This window comes from Anabrus simplex, chromosome 2, assembly GCF_040414725.1.
Source record: "Anabrus simplex isolate iqAnaSimp1 chromosome 2, ASM4041472v1, whole genome shotgun sequence".
NCBI lineage: Eukaryota > Metazoa > Arthropoda > Insecta > Orthoptera > Tettigoniidae > Anabrus > Anabrus simplex.
This window is the reverse complement of record NC_090266.1, coordinates 136,566,873-136,593,893: the sequence shown is the minus strand read 5'-3', so window position 1 is coordinate 136,593,893 and position 27,021 is coordinate 136,566,873. Positions and strand designations below refer to the sequence as shown.

Sequence of the window (27,021 nt, the reverse complement as noted above, 5' to 3'; positions counted from 1 at the left end):
TGTGATGAATGAACCAGATATAGGCTATTATTACAATGGGGTTGCCACTCCCAAGGTGATATTAATGACTGATAAATGCTATGAAATGAGGATGGAGAGTGTTGCTGGAATGAAAGACGACAGGGAAAACTGGAGTACCCGGAGAAAAACCTGTCCCGCCTCCGCTTTGTCCAGCACAAATCTCACATGGGGTGACCGGGATTTGAACCACGGTATCCAGCGCTGAGAGGCCGACGCGCTGCCGTCTGAGCCACGGAGGCTCCGCACTAAGTTCAACAGTGCTGAGAAATAGCTGCTCTCTCTGAAAAACAAGATAAATTCTTCAGCATTTCTGAAAATTCCTAAAAAATTGCATCATATGAACAAATTTAAAATCAGTGTCTCCACTGGAGTTCGTTTATCTTTACTTGCAATTACACTTCCCAAGTGCACAATGACACATTTCCAATAAGTCACTAGATCTGACACAAAACCAACCATTCTGGCCGCCCATCTTACACTGTACAAATACTGAAATATCCCAACTTTCGTCTCAGTTCTTGTAACCACTTGGAGACAAGAGCAACTTCGGTAATGAATCAAGTTCAACAACATAGTCCACACTTGAGTGCAGTAGGAGGCCCGGTGTGAGTCAGCTGTGAGGGGTGTCAGGTGATTTGGGTGCAACCATATCACAGAGCTGCTTTCCTTCTTGAACACAATTAGTCCATTTCATCTGACAAGAAAATTCCCCCTTTCCATTCACATCAAGTGTTGAATATTACAATAACTTGCATAGCTGTACACTACAAATTGTTTCTTAAGAAATTTCAAGATCCCTTTATCAAAGGATAGTTTTTTTAGTGGCTTTTCATGAATAACACAACTTTTACATCAAGAGGTGAAAAATAGTGACAATGAAGAGAAAAACCAAAGACTCTTTAGACATTTAGACCTTTCATCTAGCCAAGGACAAGTTGTTTTAATACTGAGTTTTACCTACGTTAAAAATTCCATTCCTGACCCAGTCGAATGACTGGAAACAGGCTGTGGATTTTCATTTTTACCTATGTTACCTGTGTTTTTATATATATTTTAACTGTCATTCAAAATCACGGCTGAAGATGTTTTCTATGAAAAACGAAACGTATCAACTAATTTAAAAATAAATTCATGTTACTGTAATCAAGAAAATCGTAAGATTTTTGAAGTGATGGAAAGGTAGAACTTCACAATCGTACAAGTTCGAATTTGTTATATATCATTACTAGCAGTCAATGGTCAATGAGCAATGCCTCTGATGGTATTACTTCAATGTCTATAATCCCCCTCCTCATTTCACTGTCAAAGATCTTCTAGTCCACCACCAACTTTCTGAACCAATCTCTACTTTACCAGGTTATTTTATGGTTCTCACTGATCAAATGGCTATGCAGTTTCGGTCACATAGCTTGGCAGCCTGCATTTAGGAGACAGTGGGTTCGAACCCCACTGTCGGCACCCCTGAAGATGGTTTCTCCATGGTTTCACATGTTCACAAAAGGCAAATACTGGGGCTGTACATTAAGGCCACGGTCTATTCCTTCCCAATCCTAGCCTTACCTATCTTATCATCGCCACAAGTCCTACCTATATCTGTGTGACGTAAAGCAGGTTGTATTTTAAGAATCTCTTCCTTTTTGGTCGATGAGTTTCGAACTAATGACCCATTCCTTTTGCAGAAAACCAGAAGTTCTCACTTTTTCTTTCCAACTCCCCGATTCCTCTGCTCCACACATTTTTGTATCCTGGCCCTTTTGTCAATGTGTGCATTTGAATCTTCCGTCTTCTTCTTCCTCTTCTTCTTCTTCTTCTAAGTCTACTTTTTCTTGTGATGTGCAGCTGGCTTGTGGAGCATCCATTTGCACTATCTCCAAGTTTTCTCCCTTTGGTGCTATTTTTACTTTAATAATTCTGTCACCGTATTTACTCGTGTATTAGACCCCCCTTGGCTTTTCGAGACTAAGAAAATGAAAAGAATAAATTTTGCATACAAGAACCACCAACATAATTCGTCAGAGAAGAAAAACGATTCTGCTTTGAACGGGTACAAGCCTTAACTTACCTCAGCTCTGATGACATGATAAGTTTGTTAATAGTTTCTCCTGTACGACCCACGCAATGAAAACACGCTCGAAGTCATGCGGTACATCTGTGTTTCATAGTTAAGTAATGTCTGCCTCCGTACCGTAGGCCTACTGCAGCTCTGATGAAGTCGCACAAATAGGTGAATAGTTTTGTGTCCGACCCGCGCATTGCAAGCACGCATCATTCATGTGTACGTGTCTTGTGTTTTGTAGTTAAGAATGTCCGCCAGTGTAATGGTTAACACAACTAGCTGCCATTCTCAGGAGCCTGAGTTTGATTCCCGGTACCGTATTGCCAGAGATTTACGAATGGCAAGATGGTTGATTTGTGGTAAAAATGATACATGCAACTGGGGGCCTGTCTAGAAAGAGCTGCACCACCTCAAAATAAGGAATCTGGTTTACTTTAGTTAAGAAATATTCACGCTTGTTGCTATTAATATAGCAGGCAAGATCATTAACAAAGTGATCGTTTAATATCTCCTATCTCGGACCAATATAGGCTTTTTGGAGAGAAGTAGGTTTAAAATTTACATTTTAAACCAATCCTAACGATTGTTTTACTAGCCAAAGTACCTCATGAATAATAATAATAATAATAATAATAATAATAATAGTAATAATAATAATAATAATAATAATAATAATGATTTTATGCCCCCACAACGATTTTCAGAGATGCCAAACAAAACATACCATGCGTTAATACAATAATGGAGACAATGATCATACGAAATTAAACACTATGATAATAAAACGCTTTTACCACCATACCTGTAGATATCCATAAATGCAGCAAACATTCCTGTTATTTATTATCTTCTAATGGAATTTCTGGCACTATGCAGGCACTTAATAGCACATCTAGCCTAAACAGCACGGTCTCTCTTATCTCATTTACAGCTGTTCAGATAAATTCTGATGTGATAAATGTGGAGAACAAGCATGAAATATACTTTAAAATAAGCGTTTGGCTTTCAAAAACAGCAGTAATCCAAAGAACGCTCCAGTCACTACATATTACATTCGAAAGTACAACTCATAACATACGCTAGTTATCAGCTGGTTGTTTGGCACGCTTTCTAAAGCATGGCTTTATTCAGAAGGAGTGCTTTTGCTACACATACATCAACTGGGAATATCAGAGACCATCTCCAGAAACCACTTGGGAACAGATTCTGTTTGGACTCTATAGTAAGGAATGAAACTATTTTTAAAAGTTTCAATGAAGACGGGACCTCAAATGCTCTCTGTGTATGGCTGACGAGATGGGAGTGAAGATGACGTCAATTGGAATGATGACATGCTGGTAGCAGGGAAGTTAGCGGCACAAGACGATAATTCAAATTAAAGCAGACATTAGGTTTACTCAGGCTTACTGTGTGATAGGTCTACTGCTCAACTGACAGAGACAAATCACTGGCCATGAAGTTCTTTTGTATCAAAACTGCATAATATTATAATACGATACCCTTATCCCTTTTCTTTACGGGGTCAAGTATGATTGAAATAATAACATTAAGTTATTTATTAGACCACCTAATCAAATCAAATTTTGTATTGATTAGGTGGTCTAATAAATAACTTAATGTTATTATTTCAATCTACATCATCAATACGGACCAAAAATGATATTTATTACATGTAGGGTCAAGTATGATGCGAGACGAATTTTCGTAGCAAGATTTTACGACTGCATGCCCTTCCAGACGTCAGCATAATTAGAGGAATTAATGAGATGAAACAAATTATGTGATATGAGTAACTAAAACTGACTATATTAACTTTATATGTAGGCCTAAAAGCCATGTTCACCATTTGAGGTTATCACATATTTGACCCCCCTTACTTTTTTTCTTTTTTTGGCTGTAAAAGTGGAAAAAAGGGGTCTAATATGCGAGTAAATACAGTATTCTCTTTACTTCTTCCTTTAAACAATCTCTCACCAGTATTCCCACATGAATTCCCTTTCTCATTTTCAATCTAGCATCACATAGACCTCTTCTCCATTCTCTCCTAAACCTTCTCCTTTCCATTTTATTTCTGGCAATCCAAGAAAATCCAACTTCGTTCTTTCCATCATATCTATGATCTCTTCCACCTTCCCAGTCAGTATTCCAATCAGTAGTCTTGGAAAACTTATTTTATTTTGTCTAATTCACGTGTTATTTCTTCGATCATTCTCTGGATTAGCTTTGGGCTCAAAAAAGGAGTAATTTGTTCCAAAGGTATGGGAAGAAATTATCAAATTCTATGTTCTATCCTTTCAGAATCTCTGTTTCCTTTTGACAGCAACTTTCCTTTTGTTTCATCTCTTCAACAGACTCATTGGGCACATCACAGTCGAGGGCTTCTCTGTTGGGGCAAACTCCCTTAGCCTTTAATAGCCCTTACTTCATCTACAAGGCAGCAGTGCATTTAATACCTACTACTAGGTGTTGAATAAGACCACTTCTCTGGAGTACAGATGCCTTTTGCAGCCATTTCACTGAAGTAGATGCATTGCTGTGTGAAGATTGTTCTTCCACATTGTCTGTCGTTGGGAAGTCCAAACTGTCAACCATCTTCTCCTGTAACCCTGGAAGAGGCCCTTACAAGATACTACCAGCTGGGAGAACTGGAAAAAGGTATTTTTAAAGAGGTAATACTCTTCTATCACCCACCCTTTGTCCTGGCTTGTGGCAAACAGAGCCCAGCACCAAATACTGGGCCCAGGTTGTATGGGGAGGGGTTAAAAGTACATTGCATACACATCACAATTCCAGAAAACTTTTACGCAGCCAGGGAAGGGTGCATGTCATAGCAAAAGGTCAACAACTAAACTAGCTGGACTCTAGCCAAGGACAGAGTAATGGTTTATCACCACATCGCAGTCTATGCTTGGAAGAAGAGAAAAGAGGAAGTCATTAAGATAAGTTACAGATTTCAAAGTATGTTTATATATTTCTAAATAATTGAGAGTGATTTTGATAGAATGTGATGTACTTTTAAGAATGAAACATGTCATTCTATTCTGAGTTGTTTGTTTTTCAGGTAAAATACTGTTACCATATGTTTTCTTTTGCATGTAGTTTATAAATTTATTACTCAAAATTAGTTTCACCAGACTGAGTAAGTCCTTTGTTTAGCAATATAGTTTCTTCCAACCACCTCAGAACAACTGCAGATGATAAGCTTTCAGTCGCATGTTTGCCAGCGTAAACTTCATAATCCAGAACATAACCACTGGCTGCTTCAGCAGCAATGTATACCTTCAAGCCATACTTCTGGGGCTTCTTGTGGATTCATTCATTCATAATTTATTTACCATAAACCTTCACAGTATCTATGGAAGGCCAGGGGAAAAGGACAAGCCCCCCTACACGTAGTGCCCCCTGACCTTTGAAATAATTACCTAAATCCTAAACTAAAAGTCATATACACTATTTACAGGTAAAGTAACAAAGTATAGCCTAATATATACATATTTTTCATTTATACAACCTTTCACTCCCTCGTTCATTCTTCCACATATTCACTTGCATTTTCTCACTGTATGTGCTTCCTAACATAACATTTAACTATATTTACATTTCTACATTTAATGTTGGCGGGTAAATCGTTCCAAAGCCGCGCTGAACGAGCAAAGAAACCTAGTTTGTAGGACTCAGTTTGCGCAAAGGGGGGGGTATAAGACACACCCCTCTGCCTCTACGGACGGAGCTGTAGGATAAGGAGAGTCGAGGGAATGGTGAAAGGTGAATGGCCCCTGTGAGGGACTTGTGTAAGAAGGTGATGTCGCTTTGTTTACACAAGGAGGCGATCGACGGGAGGGAAGACAGGCAGCTGATCTTGTTAATTAGTCGATCAGCACGACGTTGGATTCCTTCTAGTTTGTGAACGTTAGCTGCAGTGGTAGGGTGCTAGGCAGGTAGACCATACGTTATTATAGGTCTCACTAGTGTCAGGTAAGCCGTCCTTATAGCATTCGACTTGCACCCACGGCGGCTTCTGTGCATAAAACCAAGCACCCTGGCAGCTTTGCATCTCACTTCCTCTGTTTGTGTTTTCCATTTTAGTTGTCCGGAAATGGTTATTCCTAACAAATGCATGGTTTAAACTCGCTCAATATGTGCATTATTAATGTTAAATATACATTCTACTGGGTGTCGAGACCTACTTTACCTAATGTATGTATATTTGCCAGCATTAATGTTGAGACAGTTGATGTAACACCACACCGCTATAGTGTGCAAGTCCGACTGTAACTTCAGACAATCATCTGCACATTGTACATCCCTGTACATTACAGTGTCATCAGCATACTGGGCTATGGTTGAGGTCACTTGTCTGGCACTTCGAAGAACGAGTCCGATGGTACCGGGAGACCACTTCCAGCACTGCCAAGACGACAAGCCACGTTTAATTTTATGGTAATCAGATAGAGAGATTTTGGCGCAGGTCTTATGCGTGGACATTTCACACGACACACACTTCATGTACAGCTGATTGAGACAAATGCATCAAATAATAAAGGTCCCAGGACGGTGCCTTGACATACTCCAGATGTTACTTTAACGGTCGATGATCGAACTCCATCAAACACAACACGTTGAGTTCGACCCTCGAGAAATGACCGCAACCATGCCAGTACACTTCCCCTAACATTCATCTGTCTTGATTTTAACAAAAGTCATTCATGAGGGATTTGGTCAAGAGCTTTAGCCCAGTCCAAAGCCACACAGTCTACCTGAACAATTTTAGATTTCTCCAGGGAGACCTGCCACTCATCAATAACCTTTGTTAATAAAGTATTACAGGATCTTCCTGGAACAAAACCATGCTGGCTTTCACTTAGCAGATTACCTTCCCGGAAGTATTCCCGTATATTAGAGGCTACCAGTCGTTCCATACATTTACATACGTGGGATGTAAGAGACATTGACCGATAGTTGTCAATGAGTGCTTTGTCCCCTTTCATGAAAATCAGAACTACATCAGCACACTTCCAATCTTGAGGCAGTGATCCACAGTGAAGCGACAGGTTGAATAGTTCGCAGAGAGATCATGCCAGTGACTCAGCACATTCACGGAGTATACGGCTGGGTATTTCATCAGGGCCGCTCGCCGCATGGGGTTGAATCCTCTTCAAACTTGCTAGTACCTCAAGTTCCGAGAAGTAGAGGCTGGTGAGAGGGAGGGGTGGTACGGGTGTGTTGGTTATATACATGTCCCCAGCTGATTGTGCCTGGGAGAAATTCTCTTTAAATTTTTCACTGAAGGCTGAGGCAATGTCTGCGCGCGTGGAGATGGATTTCCCGTTAGCTTGAAAGGAGCTTGGTGCAGCGCTGCCACAGTTCCTTTTTAGTAGCTTCCACAGCTCTATGGTATCTGAGCAAGCTTTGTGAATATACTGATCGTAAGCCTCCTTGATCCTATTCTTAGTGTCTTTCGTGCGGGTTTGTACTTTTCCCATGCTTGTTCCATTTGGCACTGTTTCCACTTTTTGTACAGATTGTTCTGTTTCCTTTAACTTCAAAAGTTCTGTCTTAATCCACAGAGCTTTCTTCTCTCTCTTTAAAGTGCATTTCGGTACAGTTTGGTCAACGCACCAGAAAAATGTATTTTTCTAGGCGAGCCACAAAGAGTAAGTCACAAGTTGATAAGGAGGTTTGGAGTGGTTAGGTGATTCAGTAGTAAGGTGGAGAGGAATTTCCAGTCAGCTTTCCTGAAGTTATATTGAGGCCTGGATTTGTGTTTGACAGGTTTTCTGCAATCTAGAGTAGCTAGAGTCGCTTGAATGGCGTGGGGATCACTGAAGCCGGGTATGACTTCAACTCTAGATACTGAGGAGGGATGATTGGTGAGAAATAGATCTAATATAGAACGGGATGTTTTGGTGATATGTGTTGCTTCTAAAACAAGCTGTTCTAAAAAGAGATCGTAGAACGCTCTTAGGAATGTGTCTGCCAATGGATTTCCAGGGATGGGAGCAGAATCATGGGTCCATATTATGTCCAGATTAAAGTCGCCTGTGAGGTAGACGGCACTGTACTTGTGCTGAATAAGTTGCATTCGTCTTAAGAGATTCCAGTAATCCTTCATTTATACAGGGCTTAGACTTCGGAGCCCGATATATGCTACCTGTTGCCATTTCTTGATGGATACAGTATTTTTGTATCCATCTCTTGGCACAGGCCAGAGCAAAGTGTAGCTTCCACCAAAGTCCCAGTCTCATCCATGGCTGTGACAATATGGAAGCTGCTGGGGTATGGGTGGTGCTGAATAATGACATTTTGAGCACAACTGAGGTCTGAGTGTTATGAAAGGTGTTGCTCATAGGATCAGTCATGCTGCAGTGGCACCTTCTGGTCCAGTGAGGAAAGCAATGGCAAACTACCTCACTCCTCATCTTGCCTAGTATGCCTCATTTGGCTCTGACATTGGTTTTTGCAGTTTCCCTATAACTGCATAGCCTTTGGTCGTGCTATTTGAGGATCCAACCAGCCTCTGGGCTGATGACCTAACAGACACACACAGACATCAAGAATTTGTTGCCCCTACATGTCACCTCCACCCACAGAGCTTCACTGTCAGTCTCCAAGTATCCTAGTCAGATTGGTTGCAGTTCCGGTCGTATAGCCAGGAGAACACCCCCTCCAGACGTCCAGGTTCTATCCTTCCTGAAGACCAAGTATGATTGCGGAAATACTTCATCATAAGTAGCATTGCTCAACCACGTTTCACAGACACTTACGATTGATGGTTCGATACTTGCCAGCGATGCTCTTACCTCTTGCCGTCTCCTATAACCCATTATACTATGGGCATTAAATGAGAGAATGGTGATGTTCCGGGAGCCCTGTACACTGGTCACCGAGTCATTATCATTTACAGAGTTATTTACATAATTTACTTTGTCTGGCACTTCGAAGAACGAGTCCGATGGTACCGGGAGACCACTTCCAGCACTGCCAAGACAAGCCACGTTTAATTTTATGGTAATCAGATGGAGAGATTTTGGCGCAGGTCTTATGCGTGGACATTTCACACGACACACACTTCATGTACAGCTGATTGATGCGGCCCTTAGAACAGCAAATATGACGTTCTATGTTACTCACATTTCTGTTTGGAGGTCCTGGATTTGTTTCTATATCTCCACACGCAGCTATGGTCAGGAGAATGAGGTGAAATGTTGATGAGGGTGGTCTGGCAACCCTGCGCCTTGCTTGAAGCGCACTGCCAGTACCAGTGGTCACGTACATATTTTCAATGGCGCACCATGTTAAGAACGATATTTTACAATTTTTCACAATTACCAAGTTCTCATGGAGGATTGAACCGCTAGGACACTCACTGAACACCCCACCATTAAAGAGCACTTTGTTACTTCCACACATAACGCATTTAACCACTATAAACAACAAGAAAATGCAGAGCACTTGGAACACTACATGCCGACCTGCCACCGTCTTAATATAGAACGTACACTCTAAAACTCTAATGGACATGAAATGGACAGATTCAGTCGTCTGTAATGACCTTTTCTGATACATGGTAAGCCTGGACACAGCTTCCACTGAGACTATTGTTGTATGGCATTATCCCAAACAAAGGATGAAATCCATCTTCCCTCAGCTGTTTCTCGTTTGAATTGTTAATCAGATGAGAGCAGGACAACATATGAGAAAAACTACAGCAACTCATTATGTGTTAACTCATTGCGGGCCGTGGACGGCGTAAGACGTTTAATGTTCGACGCAAAGCAATGCTGTTTATATTCGTCATTATGCATTCTTACACCTTAGTCAGCGTTCTGGTTTTAACAGGAAGTTAGTTGACCTTGTTGAGATAACCCTTACTTTGAGTAGGCTCATGTTTATCTCAGCTGTTTTAGCGGGAATTTCTCAGCACTTCCTCGCGCGTAAAGTCGGTAATTGAGATTCCCGTGCAGTGCGTGCCGTTCTTACCGAGTGTAGAATAATCTACCCACACACACATATATATATATATATATATAAAATGAGAGTTTTGTCTCTGAATTGCTCAGAATTTTAAAAAGATGGCATTCATGTATCAGTCATGTCCATAGTAAGCACTTTTTAAATTTCCGTAATTTCTGTCTGTCTAACTGTCTCTGTATATGTATGCACACGCATTACGAGAGAATGGCTGAAGAGAATTGAATGAAAAGCGGTATGCAAAGTCGGGGAATAAGCCGCTACAATCTAGGCCATAAATAATTGTATTCAGCCTTAGTCAAATGGTAGTATAGGGGAAGGCCTAAATTTAATTCTCAAATATTTATGTTATTAGTGGTCGTATTTTAATGAAAATCATTACGCAAAGTCGGGAAGTAAGGTGATGCAATACAGGATATAAATAATTGTATTGACGCTCAGAAAAATGGTACTTTAGGGGAAGGCCTAAAATGTAATTCTGAAATATTTAAGTTATTAGTGGTCGTATCATCAAAATCAAAGTTAGAAGTGAAACAATATGTTACTGCAATAAGTGTGGTGTTCCTCTCCACTCAGGAACCTGCGACACCAGATATTAAACCCTCAATTACTACTAGAGGTAAGCACAATGTATCATGTTTCTAACATTTATAGTTCAGGAGTAATGGTAAATTGTATTAAGTGTTGCATGTTAAGAGGGTCGGGCATAAAAATGGCCGGTCCAGGCATTCAAGTGTCCCGCTGAGAAGCAGGTACTGAATGTGTTAACAAAAAAGTTATAGCTCTGCACAGGATTTTTACTCCAATGAACAGCTATTATCAGCTACGGTGATATGCACAGGTGACAAGAAATACTCGAGAAACACCTAATTTCTAGCATGAAGACTGAATAGAATGTAGTTCTAGCTCATTCTTTCTGCCTTTCTTCCAAATAATTGTGAAGCATACAGAACCATTTGAGTTTTTATGCCCTTTATGTCATTGTCAGTCAGAAATGCTTTGCTGCAGTCCAAAACAGAACTTGAGCTATTTAAGTCTGCTAAACCTTTTCTTGGCTCTCCTTTAAGTGGAACTGATGGATCATTTCCTACACTATCTGAAGAGCTGTCATGTTTGAAATTGCTTCATCTAAAAATAAATAAAGGATACAACTCAGTATTTTTCTTGGAACTGTCCAATTCTTATAGGAAAATGAAACATTCACGCATAATGAAATGGAGACAGAAAAACTTAAATGGTTTGGATATGTTAAGAGGATGGATATGTTAAAAGGGTGCCAAAGCGGAAGATTGAGACCCAGATAGGAGGGATGGCAAGAGGGGGCCCAGACTAAGGTGGCTGAAAACGATCAAGACTAGTATAATTAGAAGAAACTTTGATTGGAACACAGTTAAGGAGGAACGATGGGGTTAGATGGAGGAAGATGGAAAGGTACAATAAAATTCCCAACCCTGTGTGAGGTGGAGAAGATAAATGGATGCCAATTACCAAAACTTTTTTTTTTTTGCTAGGGGCTTTACGTCGCACCGACACAGATAATTACCAAAACTTGAAAATTAGAAAAGTGGGAGAATAAATACACTCAAGATGGCTGCCTTTATAACCAAGAAACTAATACAGCTCCCCAGCTGATGCTCCTGACCATCGGAAATATGCAGCTTTTAGCAATATGGGCTCGTTCATATAAAGAAACTCCTTACACTACAGGATACAATACAGAAATGTACACTTACCCAGATGCACCTTCCTTTAATAAACTATCATTGTTCAGGAGAATTCTCACATCTGAAATTATGAAAACAATAGTCTAAATAAGGTAACAAAATAGTTTTAATTCAACCTAGAAACTATTAAAATGCTAAAAGAGAATATTTAATCTTTAATCACCATGCTGCTTTAAATTCTTTTTATTTATTTATTTATTTATTTATTTATTTGTTTATTTTTTGCAATGCACTCAAATTTGCTCAAACAGCCTTCATAACATTTCTTAAATTTCAAATGAAAAGGCATAATTTTGTGAAGTGCAATATATTACCAACATATAATTTTTTTCACAGAGAGAGAGAATGACCCAGGTCAACTATTTTCAATACAACATTCAAATCAAATCTGAAACCTTAACTGATTAAGGTCATACACTCACCAACAAAATAATTTAAAGCACCCAGAAGGTACTGTTTATTTGATATACAAGAGTATTTTTTTCAAGTTGCTTTACGTCACCCCAACACAGGTAGGTCTTATGGCAATGACAGCCTCAGCATTCGCCTGGTGTGAAAATGGGAAACCACGGGAAACCACCTTCAGGGCTGCCGACAGTGGAGTTCGAACCCACTATCTCCCGAATACTGGATACTGTATGTCTCAAGTATTATTACAATATTATAAGTCCACCTGTTCAATACAATACAATATGATCCACTATTTCATATGGTCAAATGTTTTTTATACATAATACATAAAAGTCCAAGGTACATGTTTCACCCTCCTTAGGGGCATCATCAGCCTATATCAATCTTAAAAAATAATAATAATACATATACTTATAAATTATAGGTTAAAATGTTGAAAAATGGTTTCGTAAAACATTATACAATACGGTAACATCTAAAACAACGATAATGCACCAAAGTATGTTAAAAGAGAGTGAAATTAACAGTTTGAAGATTAAAACGTGATTAAACATGAGATTTTGAAAGTCTAAAACTAAAATGGATCCATATTTTTATAATATCATTAAGACTGTGAAAGCCTTGAGTATAAAAACAATCATCAAAGGGGGATGTTTCTTCAATTCCCAAGTTGAATCCAAGGTGGTAAAATCACATTCAGTTATTTAAAACGGAAGTGTGAATGTAATAAACAAGTTTAAAATGTAATGATTGGGATATCTGAAAGTCAAGAAGAAAATGGAACTTCTGTAGAGGCGATGCTTGTGATAAAACGTATGTCAAAGCTAGCGGAGTTCGGAAATATGGTAGTCGAATGGATCTAAAAGATAGTCGAGTTGATATATAATTCCGTTGAAACATGTGTTGGAAGAAAAGTTCAGGATTTTCTGAAACAAAATGTAGAAGAAAGTATGTTAATAATACCGTACTGTACAAGGGACTTCCCGTACGTCAAAGATGGCTAATGCGGTACTTACTCGTACGGAGCGTATTAAGTACGTCAGGTTGTTGCAGCAACGCTAGCTTGACTGGGTTTTCGACTTCTAGTATTATAACGGTGTGGCTGAGGCAGTGAAGGGCATGGAGGGGGGGTACTGGTGGGTGGATCCTTGCGCGCATGTGTTGTTATTGGCGGGCTGTTAGGAGCAAGATGGGCGGGCCTATCATTTGACGAGGTGGTGGAAGCTTTAGAACAAGAAGTTCTAAAAGTTGGCGGGATTGTATTATGTTTTGAATTCACCATGCCTAATAACTTTGGAGTTAGCTCATATAAAGGATTTTTTGTTTCCGTGATGTCGTTAAGATTATGGTCTTTGTTATAGGCTTGGTCTAAAAAGATGTAAAGATTTTCTAATTCATTCATAAGTTTTCCTTTGCCTATGCATTTTAAAATAGTGAGATCTTTATCAATTGATGTGAACTGATGTCCTGTTTCACTCATGTGTGAGCTCATCGCTGAATATTTGTTGTGCTTTAAGGCATTATAATGCTCCATATATCTCGTATGAAAGCTGCGCCCAGTCTGTCCAACATAACTAAATCCACACTGAGCACAAGTGAGTCTGTAAATACCAGATCTCGAAAAACGGCTGTTTTTATAATTGACTTTATTATGATTGAAAAATATACTTTGATTTGTATTGACTGTTCTGAAAGCAGTCTGTTGATAAATCTTGCCATTAAAGGAAAAAAAGTTGTTATTCAAAACAAAATTCAGGATCTTCATAAATTCATCAATTTCCAGCTTACTCAGGCTGCTATGTTTTGAAATATTGTCATAGATAATTTTGACTGTTTCTTTAGTAGGTATATTTGGGTACATGTTTATGACATCATAGGAACACACTTGGAGCACTTGGAGATAAAAACAACATTCCCGTACGTCCGATTATTAACTGCCGTAATAGCCCTACCTATAAAGTTTCCAAATATATCCACGGTTTTCTCAAACAACATTACAAGTTTAATAATAAACTTCCTTTAAAGAATTCAGTCAAATTTTGCGATATTTTAAGTAAATTTGACTTACAACCTAACCATATAATGTGTTCCTATGATGTCATAAACATGTACCCAAATATACCTACTAAAGAAACAGTCAAAATTATCTATGACAATATTTCAAAACATAGCAGCCTGAGTAAGCTGGAAATTGATGAATTTATGAAGATCCTGAATTTTGTTTTGAATAACAACTTTTTTTCCTTTAATGGCAAGATTTATCAACAGACTGGCTTAGCCATGGGTGACCCTTTGTCCGGCATCTTGGCCGATATTTACATGGACTCAATAGAATACACGAAAATTAAAGAACATATAAAAGGTATATGTTTATGGCTGAGATTTGTTGACGACACTTTTGTAGTTATTGACAAAAATGTTACTAACAGCGACGAAGTTTTAGAGATTTTAAACAAAATTGATCCTAATGTAAAATTCACTAAAGAAGACGAAGTTAAACAGTCCTTAAATTTTTTAGATATAACGATCACGCGCGCCAATAATACTTTCGACTTTCAAATCTACAGAAAACCCACACAGTCTCCTATAACCATAAATAATTCCTCTTTACATCCTAAATCTCAAAAACAAGCGTCATTCTATAATTTAATACACAGAGCCTTAAAAATCCCACTATCCCCTAACAACTTAAAAATAGAATTAAACTACATAAGGAACTTGGCCAAGCTTAATGGGTTCAAGGTTGAAATGATTAACCAGTTAATCAGTAAAGTTAAATACAAACTATCCACGAATCTCATTCCGGATAAACCTAAAAAAACTAGTTTCGCTACGTTTACATACAATAACCCAGCCATCCACCAGATCGCCAACACACTGAAGAAATACGACACTAATATTGCTTTCAGAACAGTCAATACAAATCAAAGTATATTTTTCAATCATAATAAAGTCAATTATAAAAACAGCCGTTTTTCGAGATCTGGTATTTACAGACTCACTTGTGCTCAGTGTGGATTTAGTTATGTTGGACAGACTGGGCGCAGCTTTCATACGAGATATATGGAGCATTATAATGCCTTAAAGCACAACAAATATTCAGCGATGAGCTCACACATGAGTGAAACAGGACATCAGTTCACATCAATTGATAAAGATCTCACTATTTTAAAATGCATAGGCAAAGGAAAACTTATGAATGAATTAGAAAATCTTTACATCTTTTTAGACCAAGCCTATAACAAAGACCATAATCTTAACGACATCACGGAAACAAAAAATCCTTTATATGAGCTAACTCCAAAGTTATTAGGCATGGTGAATTCAAAACATAATACAATCCCGCCAACTTTTAGAACTTCTTGTTCTAAAGCTTCCACCACCTCGTCAAATGATAGGCCCGCCCATCTTGCTCCTAACAGCCCGCCAATAACAACACATGCGCGCAAGGATCCACCCACCAGTACCCCCCCTCCATGCCCTTCACTGCCTCAGCCACACCGTTATAATACTAGAAGTCGAAAACCCAGTCAAGCTAGCGTTGCTGCAACAACCTGACGTACTTAATACGCTCCGTACGAGTAAGTACCGCATTAGCCATCTTTGACGTACGGGAAGTCCCTTGTACAGTACGGTATTATTAACATACTTTCTTCTACATTTTGTTTCAGAAAATCCTGAACTTTTCTTCCAACACATGTTTCAACGGAATTATATATCAACTTGACTATCTTTTAGATCCATTCGACTACCATATTTCCGAACTCCGCTAGCTTTGACATACGTTTTATCACAAGCATCGCCTCTACAGAAGTTCCATTTTCTTCTTGACTTTCAGATATCCCAATCATTACATTTTAAACTTGTTTATTACATTCACACTTCCGTTTTAAATAACTGAATGTGATTTTACCACCTTGGATTCAACTTGGGAATTGAAGAAACATCCCCCTTTGATGATTGTTTTTATACTCAAGGCTTTCACAGTCTTAATGATATTATAAAAATATGGATCCATTTTAGTTTTAGACTTTCAAAATCTCATGTTTAATCACGTTTTAATCTTCAAACTGTTAATTTCACTCTCTTTTAACATACTTTGGTGCATTATCGTTGTTTTAGATGTTACCGTATTGTATAATGTTTTACGAAACCATTTTTCAACATTTTAACCTATAATTTATAAGTATATGTATTATTATTATTTTTTAAGATTGATATAGGCTGATGATGCCCCTAAGGAGGGTGAAACATGTACCTTGGACTTTTATGTATTATGTATAAAAAACATTTGACCATATGAAATAGTGGATCATATTGTATTGTATTGAACAGGTGGACTTATAATATTGTAATAATACTTGAGACATACGTCAACTTCAATACGGAACCAAAATGAGAATAGTCACTTGTAATACTGGATACTGGCCGCACTTAAGCGACTGCAACTATCGAGCTCGGTATATATACAAGAGTACCATCAATGGATGTGCAAATTATAAGATTATCTGCAACATCCAGAATGACCACCATAATGCATCATTGGTGCCACACAAATAATAGTAATACAGTTATCGGTAGGTGTGAAGTGTGTCAGTTGACAATAAAAACCTTTTATTGTACTGAATAGGTGGAAAGCAAATCAATATTTGTATTATTTCGCAGTGACGGTAAGTCACCAAATACAGAGTATGACTTACACTGTAGATGCATTAGGCAACACTACGAGCACTTGGAGATAAGCAGCGGCCACATTGTGTCTCCATGAGGCCAAGTCACATACAGTGTAACTGCTAGACACATGGGACATTCAGACCTCACAGTGGCTCAATGCAGGAATTAAGGGATACTCTGCGGCTCTTGCATGTCATGAAGTTTCCACACGACCAAGACAAATCTAACCAAGGAAGGATCACTGTACTGTGTGCCAAGCAATATGCAATCCGTAACATCTGCGACTGCTATCCAATTAAAGTTATTGGACTCTACAAAAGCCCGTCCATATATCTCAAAGACTGTCTTCACCCGGATTATTAGTTCATTGTCCTATGCACAGACTGCCGTGAACCTAGTTAGTGGGAAGTGTGGCATAATGCCGCACAATACTGTCTCTTCCCTGGTGGACGAGGCAACACACACTGCACAATGTTTGTTTTTTACCCTTCAGTTAATATCTGCAGCAACAAGTTGAAATTTTATAGTCGACTGTCTTATACTACTGTACCGTCAAATGGGGTAATTCCGATCATTTTTAAGGTTTTTTCGGATACGTTCCGCGTTATTTACGTAGTACTTACCAAATTAAATATATAAGATTAATGATTCATTAGCTTTTATTTGACGTAACAAAGAATCGTAAGTAGTTGATAATATTGAAAAAAATTAATAAAAATCGGTGATCGGTGTTACCCCATGGAGTGGGGTAATTCCGATCAGTCATTTATTTTTCTTGATTATCGGTATTTGACCGTCTTATGGGTAATACCGATCACATTTTTACTTTTTTTAAATATTTCTTAACATATAAACCTAAAACAAAGCAAATAAACAATCATTAAATCACTAGAAATAAGAAAATTGAAGTCTCTAAACACATTCTATTTTCAAGCTATTTAGTAAAACTATTCGAACCAATAGTAAAGAAGATACGGGATATTTTACTAATAGTAAAGTAAAACATAATAAAATAGGTAAGACATATTAAACAGTTTATACAGATAAAAATGTTACATTTAAGAGGCACTAATCACAATTTTTTACACAAGGACATAGTCGCCTTCTACTCCACATCAACATGTTCTATATCAAGGAAAACGAACTTTCCTCGTTTGCAGTACGCTGGTATAAGTTTCCTCTCAATTTGTTCCTTTTCGATTTCCATTACATCGGAAATGTCTGGAAATACAAAATATGTTGTGCCAGCCAGGATCCTCTTCCTCAGAAAATTTGCTTCGAGTGTGCCCGGACTAACTCTCACCAGCTGACCAATGAAATGCCGAATTCTCTTCTTCATCGGAAATGCAACGAGAACAAAGTCATTTATAGACAACCCATCTTCCCCACCACTTTCATGAGAAGATAGAGTTTCTGCGGTGGAGATGGCGTGACAGGTTTCCCTCGCCTCAAAACTTGAATTGTCTTCTTCTGATGTTGATTCTTCTTCTGAAGTTACTTCAGTCTCTATACTTTGATCATCATCATCATTATCCTTGACAGCTGCATTGGTGGCCAAATCTCTCACCACGATCCCTTTGCCGGGAGGAACAGTCAAGCGCTTCGCACGGCGAACCGGTGCATTTGTACTTGCCTCTCCAACCCGGGCTCGCTCGAGATGTTGAACGAACGATGCAGTCCACGATCGTTCTCGACTGATGTCATCAGCACTGTCATCATGTGGAATCTGGCGTAGCACGTTTTCTGGACAGAAAGGAACAATACCCGTTTTTCTGAACCCAGAAATAATATTCGTTGCACAATTTACACCTATCTTATTAAATGTCTCTTTTAGAAGTTTAGGGAACTCTGATTTGTGCACCACTCCCCTATTCGTTTTCTTCCATTCATCCAGCACACTTCGCCAAGCCATCTTTAGGGGACGAAAGAAGGCAACATCGAGAGGCTGGCAAAGGTGGGTAGCATTCGGAGGCAATAGAACAAATTTGACGTCATGCTTTTCACATAGCTTGATTACGTTAATTGAGAGATGGCTCGACAAGTTATCGCCTATCATGACTTTGGGCCCCTGTAATGTCTTTATATAAGGCAACATAATTTTCTTAAACCATGCCTCGAACATCGTAAGATCAAACCAGCCACTCATATTTCGGCTATAACCAGCACCGCTGATCCCTCCTTCTGTCCACGTGTCATACAGATGCTTACTTTTGTAGACGGTGAATGGTGGTAACACTGTACCGTCTGCAGCCGCAGTCACCATAACACTGATACTCGTTTTCGACGAGTCTAAAATTCTCTCAGGATGTTTGACCCCACGTTTCACAACAACCTTCACATTTCCCGGATCATCACAGAAATTTGTCTCATCATAATTTATAATATTTGACATAGGGACTCCCTCTAGTGTGTTTTGCAGGTTATGGAAATAGTCCATGATAATATCTCTCGTAACTGCTGCCCTGGATCGTTTGGTGTTCTCCCCAATCCTCACTGTGAGTTCCTGATTCCTCCTGAGAAAACCTCGAATCCATTCTAACCCGGGACGGTTATCTGCGAACCTTTTCTCGACCTTCCCAGCGTGGTTCAAGTAACCCTGGACGATGTTACGTATATCAGTATTTCTGAGCGGGAAACCCCACCTGGCACATAACAGCAGCCCTTCGACGAGAGTTTTTTCCTCCTCCCTCGTTAAGGCTGTCGGTGCACCCACCTTGTGTGAATATCTGTTCTTCAATTTGTCGTTTAGTGTGGTATATGGCACAGCAAACTGTTCAGATGCTCTCCGGATACTCATTTTCCCTTGACGGACAGCTTTTACTGCATTCTCTAAGTGGATAGGGTTATATCTACACCTTCCGACAGGTCCCAGTTTCTTCACATATGTCCTCACCATGATCGGTATTACCCTATAACAAGACAACTTCGTATATAAAAAGCCGTAACTTTAAAACAGTGTAATGTAGAAACTCGCGCAAAAGCTTTATATGATACCAAATAACAGAAGATAGGATTGCAGTATTAACTTACCGCCAGTGTATGGTATGTGACCTTCTGAAACAGAAGTTTCCAATGACAGCGATAATTTAATAAATTTCTCACTTCTTAACAACCTCTCCCGGTGAATTGTAGACAAGAATGCACATATTCTTAGTGCGCAATCAGATAGCCAATAATGTTCCCTTTGTTTATACGCCGCGTATTGGATCCATTGTCGTCGTGGTTTCGCGGGAAGGCTCAGTTTTCAGAAGGAAGACCGAATGATCGATAATGCCCCATTATATCGGAATTACCCCACGTTACGGTATATTAGGACTTCGACTCCGTAGTCAAGGCTGTATCTGCAGCATGCAAGAAGAATCTATGTCCATGTTTGTCTCGTAAAGCACGAGTTATATTTTGATATTTGTCGTGTACCGACCTCCCCAAGACTCAAACAGGCGGACTGTCAGATAAACGGCAGCCGGGATTCGATCTCAGGGTATCAAGGGAAATAAGCTAGTGTAAGAATATTAACTAGTAATACGGGACATCTTGTAATGCCAGTGTATGTGTATATTAATCATATTAATATTTTAATAACTGGAATGAAGAAGAAACATTTCAGTAAGTTAGAATTGGTGGAGAATCTTAGTCAGGCAGAGAGCTTGCGACACGGGCCTGCAATAGCCCGTTTACAAAAGAGGATGTTTGTTATTGACAAACCAGTGTCTAATAGTCAGTACAGAAGCACTCGTCTTCGCCGACAGAGAGATCAAAGCCTGTGCAGTTGTCCTATAGCATAGACAGAGAAACAAAAGTGCAAGGTAAAGGATAGAGATACTAGTATCCAGAAAGCAGCACTTACTGGGACAGATAGCTCATAACAACAACTAGAGGGCGCCACCTAGCATGGCGAATAGCTAGGTAACGTCCATGGTCCAACCCCTATGGTAGTAGGAAGGGACTGACCTTTGCTTGAGTGAGAGCAGATATAAACCCAAAACCAAGATGGCGAAGGGTTCTCTCTCTTGATCAGTCATTCGTATTCACTTGACAGTGAAGTTGTACGTAAGTGCCGCAAAGCAGAATTCGGACTTAGCGTTATAGCAGTAGGCTTGTGAAGCAAACTCCTGTCAGACCGACATAGTCTGAACTTGTAAATCATCATCATTTCCCTTTATCCAGCTGTAGCCGGGTAGGGGCAAATATGGTTCCTCTCCACTTTCTTCGGTCTTTCCACCACTCCTCCTCCAACACTGTGTCCCAGTCCAGGTTTCTTTGTATAATGCTGCGTTGGATGGTATCCTTCCATCTCAATCGTGGTCGTCCATGGCCTCTCCTTCCTTGGATTTGCATTTCCATCACCTTTTTTGGCATTCTTTCGTCGCTCATTCGCTTTATGTGCCCAAACCATCTTAGTCGGCTCTTCTCTATTCTATCATTCATTTTTTCCACTCCAATTTCTTCCCGGATTTTCTCATTCCTTATTTTGTCTCTTCTACTCTTCTGTATCATACTCCTCAAGAACTTCATTTTGGCTGCCTGTATTCAACTCCCATCCTTCTTTGTTATCGTCCAAGTTTCTGCTCCGTAAGTTGTTATGGGTATGTAATACATCTTGTACATAGTATCCTTTGCTTCCGTTGGCACATCTTTGTCCCATAACATGTTTCTTACACTATGATAGAAACAACTTCCAGCTTGAATCCTTTTACTAATCTCAGCATCCAGTCGAGCATTCTCCATTAATTCACTCCCCAGGTATTTAAACGTTTCCACTACTTCCAGGGGCTTGTCTGCACTTGTAAATATATCATGTAAATGGTTGTATGGTCATCCTGAGTAATAAAGGACAGTTGCTTTACTTCATCTACCATTTCGGGAGTTCCGGGACCATGTTCGCACATACTATTTAACTCCCTACAGGACCGTTCGGCAGGACAGGTAATACACCAACATCAACGACCGGTGACCAACCTACTAGAACGTCTCGCAGGACAGGTAGGTCAAGAAGAAGACTGAAGCTCGAGATGAAGCTTGTTGTTTAAAAGGGACCTATCATCCAGGTCATTGGCCCCTAATGGTACAACATGAAACAAAATGTAATGATAATTAAAACTTTAAAATTTTTCTATTGACTAGATTTAAAAAAAAAAATGAAGAATGAATATGAATTTAAAATTATCAGTGGATCTAATTTTCAATGCCTTATTTCCTTACAAAATGATATAAAAATAGGGTTGAAATAGCATAAGGCACTGCCTTCGAAGCAGTATCATACTCAAATTAAAAGTTAAAATTTAATGTAATAAAATACACAAAGACTAACTAAAAAGAGCCAGTATAATAAAATGTAGTTATTAATAAATTTAAAATTAAAAACAAAAACAAAAAACAAACTTTTATACATGTTAAAACAGGCCACTATCTCTTATCAAATGGATGACGAGGTCTGCCAATTGCTTGTCACCTCGTAGGATGAGAGAGATGGTATTTGGAAGTTTTAGACTCCGGCGCAGATGGGGCTGGTCCACGCACTTTGTAAGGATGTGTGCCATGTATACACTGTCCTATGCACAGGTTGCCATGGACTTATTTAGTGAGGAGTGTGGAGGCAATGTGACAGCTTCCTTGGCAGCCCATCAGCTAATTCATTTCCTGCTACACACATATGGCTTGGGAGCCAAAAAAATCGTGATTCTGGTGCTAGCACCCCAATACCCAGCTAGCAGGTCCTGGATCTGATGCATGAGAGGGTGACAAAGGAAATATATATCAATAGTAGGTCCTGGATATGATGCATGAGAGGGTGCCATGGGAAATATACATCAATAAATTGGAGCGAGCTCAAGGAGTCTGTACACAGCAGAAAGTGCCGATGCAAAGAAAACATAATATCACTGCTTCTCTCCAAAAAACCTGAAGTGAGGTCTTCTATATCTTCATAGTTCCTTTTATTGTTCTCAGCTTATTTGGAAGAGGGGTGGCCTGTCACTTCATCTCCCAATGGGACGTAACCAAATCTCTCAACTGAGAACAAATATCACTGGCTGGAACCTTGTAAGGCAATGGAGGCAATGTGACTGCTTCCTTGGCAGCCCTACCAGATAACTCGTTTCCCACTACACCCATGTGGCTTGGGAACCACAAGAGCGTCATTCTGGTGCTAGCACCCCAATACCCGGCCAGCAGGTCCTGGATCTGATGCACGAGAGTGTGCCAAGGGAAATATACATCAATAGATTGTAGCGAGCTCAAGGAGTCTGTACACAGCAGAAAGTGCCAGAGTTCATTGGACAGCACGTACCGCGGAACTTCCAGCATAGCATAGAGCTCTGCTGTATACACGCTACAGGTTTCTAGTAGAGGAAAGATAAATCTGTTATTATCGACAACAAATGGACAGCCTACTTTTGCTTCTGCCCCTGAACCCTCCATGTAAACAATTACTCAATCTGGATAACGGCCAACACCAGACAAGAAAAGCCTCCGATATACGGAGGAGTCCATGTTCTCTTTTGGGCCAGTACGCAGATTAAGGATTATTTCAGGTCGTCGTAATAACCATGGAGATACCTTACTAGGTCATTTGACAAGACAAGGAACTGAAAGTACATCCAATCTGCGATTGCTACCCAAGCATATACCAACTGGCTACACTGCTCATGGATAAGCAGCATACAGCTGATGGATTTCATTGTGGAATATGCAGGGATAGCTCGGGTGAAGTGGTATCTGTAGCAAATTTGCAGCATAGGTCAATAATATTTGTTGGCACCTGAGGTGTACTCAGGTGCAAAGGCTTGTATGGAATGCTTCTGGTGCCAAACTCTGCTGTGGTGAATTCTATTCAATTTTGCAAGGACGCTTTGCCTTGCTGACCCACATGCTGCACTGCCGCAGTCTAACCTAGATAAAATATGTGCCCTATAAGTTCAAAGGAGCACCATGCGATCTGCCCCCCAAGTAGTGCTGCTAAGAAACTTCAAAATATTCAGTTTCTTTCCACATTCGTATTTTAACTGACACACACATGGCTCCCATGATAATTTACTATCGAAAAGGAGCCCAAGTAATTGGAAAGTTGGTGTCAACTACAGAAAGAGTGACAACCCAGGGGGAGGGAATGTGCTTCTGGCAGAAGTTAACAACAGAAATCTTTGCAGTTGACAACCAAGAGACATATTCTGAGGTCCACTGTTCCACTCCCCCTAATAGCTTGCTGTAATTGTTGCTCTGTGACTGCCATACTTTTTGAGTTTTCATGCAGAACAAAATAGTCTACATAAAGCAACGGTATTACTGCTGAACCAGCAGCAGTGACAATACTGTTGATGACAATCAAGAAACAGTAACACTGAGAACCAATCCCTACTCGGACATGGAACAGATGGAGCGACAAAAAATTTGCAATAAAGACTGGCAAGTTACCTTGGAAATTCTAATGATGCAGGGCTGAAAGGATGTCATATCGCCATGTGGTGTCATAGACCTCTAAATCAAAGAAAGTCACTAAATGCTGTTTTCAGAGAAATGCATCCTGGAGAGGACCTGGAGGCATACCAAGTGGTCAGTGGCGGAGCGGGCAACTCAAAAACCACACTGGCACTCTGATCAAAGTCCTCTTTTCTCCAAAGACCACACAAGTCGACACCGGCGATTCACCATCCTCTCATATAGTTTACACAGGCAATTAGCGAGACAAACTGACCTGTAACTTCCTGCATCCTTGGGATCTTTGTCAGGCTTAAGGAGCAGAATTACTATTCCCTCTCGCCACTGTGACAGAAACTCTCCCTCAAACAAGATTCAGTTGAATATCCCAAGAACATATAAGAGGCTCTCCTCACCGAGGTGTTTCAACATCTGGTTATATACATTACCTGGTCTGGGAGCCGTGTCCTTGCAAAGTGCCAAGGCACAGCAGAGTTCTAACTCCGTAAAGGGCACGTTATAATCCTCTAAAGCTTGAATGGGAAAACTCAGATGACTTCTGTCTCCCGCTTCAGAGCCTCGAAATCACAATAGTAATTCCCAGAACCAGACATTTGCAAAATTACTTGCAAGATGATTAGCAACCGAGAGTGGATCAGTAACTATATTTCCTGCAATGGAAATTCCGAGTACTAATGATGGCCCTTGAACTTCCGAAATGTGTCAAAGTTTAGTCCACACTTGAGGTGATGGTGTATGCGACATCGACGACGCACATCTTTCCTATGAAACTTTCTTACTCTGTTGAATAAGAACTCTCGCCTTAGCGAGGAGATTTTGAAAGGTTACCAAGGTGGCCACAGCAGGCTGATTACGATAGCTTTCATGAGCGCAACGTTGTTCTTTTATAGCTGTGATATTGTTTAGACTGTTCAAATATTCTCTAGCATGTATATTATCTTCCAAGTGTTTTGTGTAAATATGGCAGGTACACAGATCCACCTAGTGATGCTATCCATGAAATGTTAGAAATTAGTGATAGAGATATCTTATTTAGTGAGGAATCTTCAATTAGTGATTGTGAATCAGAGTGATTAGAATATACTCACAGTCCAAGATCTTAAATATAGAAGCTGAAATAGGTTGTTCAATTGCTTACAAAGTAAACTTGTGTCCTTGTCTCGAAGTAGAGCAGTTCTTTTTAGGAACACCCCCAATGGAGGTGAGCTGCATGAACCATTTTAACCACATACCAGCCCTTCTGCCATTCTTAATTTTTTTGCAATACTTGGAATTGAACCCAGGCTAACTGTGCTAACCATCACACTACAGAGATGGACAAGATAGTGGTGAGCGACTCATTTAAACCCAGAAATGTCATTTGATTGCCTTATAAATATAACTATATTTCATTATTAGCACTTTTTACGATAACTTGTACAGTGCATCAAATGATTTATCCTGCGACAGCTTAATGCTTCGTGATTTTGCACTCAGACCACCTAATTAGGAAAAGTGGAAATCCCAAGCAGTTTTGCTGGGATATCCAATAACGTTCTACAAATATTTGGTCAATTCAAGATCTCTTTATTTCTCTGTTTTTCTACTCGCACTACACTGACAATTACATGTGATAAAATTCATTTTTGGGTCCGTATTGAAAGTATTTGCATTAAATAACACTTGTATGTTTTATTATCCATCCAATGGGACAGGGAAGGGCTAGGAGTGGGAAGGAAGCGACCGTGGCCTTAAGGTACAGCCCCAGCATTTGCCTGGTGTGAAAATGGGAAACCACGGAAAACCGTTTTCAGGGCTGCCGACAGTGGGGTTCGAACCTACTATCTCCCGAATACTGGATACTGGCCGCACTTAAGCGACTGCAGCTATCGAGCTCGGTGGATATTGTAAAATTACTGTACAGTTACCCTGTCAACTTGTAATTGTTCAACCAACAGCAGTAATTAGTGTATGAACATTGACGCCAGACAGTTTATACCTTTCTCCCCTATCTGTTTCCATGTAAATATATGTATAAACTTTATAATTTCCTATAGTTTTCTAATGAATAGCGTCAATTATTCTTCCGACCACCACTGCTGGACTCTGCTAAATACCCTGTGATTTTACGCATTGGTGCCGACTACTGTGTCTATATGATGCAGATGCTGATTCCCATAGGGAACCTAAAATATTTGTCCTGAATGAGTAAATTTATAATACCAATATAATGGTCCGTTATATTGGTACTGTGTCTATAAACATATATTGTTTAACGTTTCATCACTGAACGTATTTTTCTTTTTTCTTGACTTTCCCATTGCATGTTAAGCTTGTATCTTAGTGTTTACAATTTAATTACCAATCAGGTACCTGATTTATGCCTTGAGGAGGTACTATGATTGATGATGCCCTCAATGAAGGGTGAAACATGTCTCAATAGGAAAAAAAAAAATTCCTAAGTGTTTAAAAATTTATAATGTATTGAACAGGTGACACAATAAACCCTTTAGCATCCTACAATTAATTGCCTTCGTAACTTTGTTCAAGTGATGCACTAGAAAGTACAGTTATCAAATAAGCTTTCAAATTAATATAAGTTATGTGAAAAACAAGACATGTCATTTTTATTCTTTTGGTTTAGTGTGTGAGAAAAGCCTAATGGCCTTAATTATGCCAAAAAGATACAGCAGAAGTACGATATAATGAGTACGGTATATAACGAGAATCCTGTTATGACGACACTTT

The 27,021-nt window shown here is 39.5% G+C and overlaps 1 protein-coding gene across 1 annotated transcript in view; it reads right to left on the bottom strand.

The window, feature by feature from the left end:
- Positions 1 to 27,021, bottom strand: part of LOC136863939 (F-actin-capping protein subunit alpha) — a 206,342-nt gene that overhangs the window by 116,709 nt on the left and 62,612 nt on the right. The window contains exon 3 of the mRNA XM_067140387.2: positions 11,782 to 11,833. Within this exon, the coding sequence (XP_066996488.2) occupies positions 11,782 to 11,833 (52 nt within the window). The remainder of the gene's footprint in view (positions 1 to 11,781; positions 11,834 to 27,021) is intronic.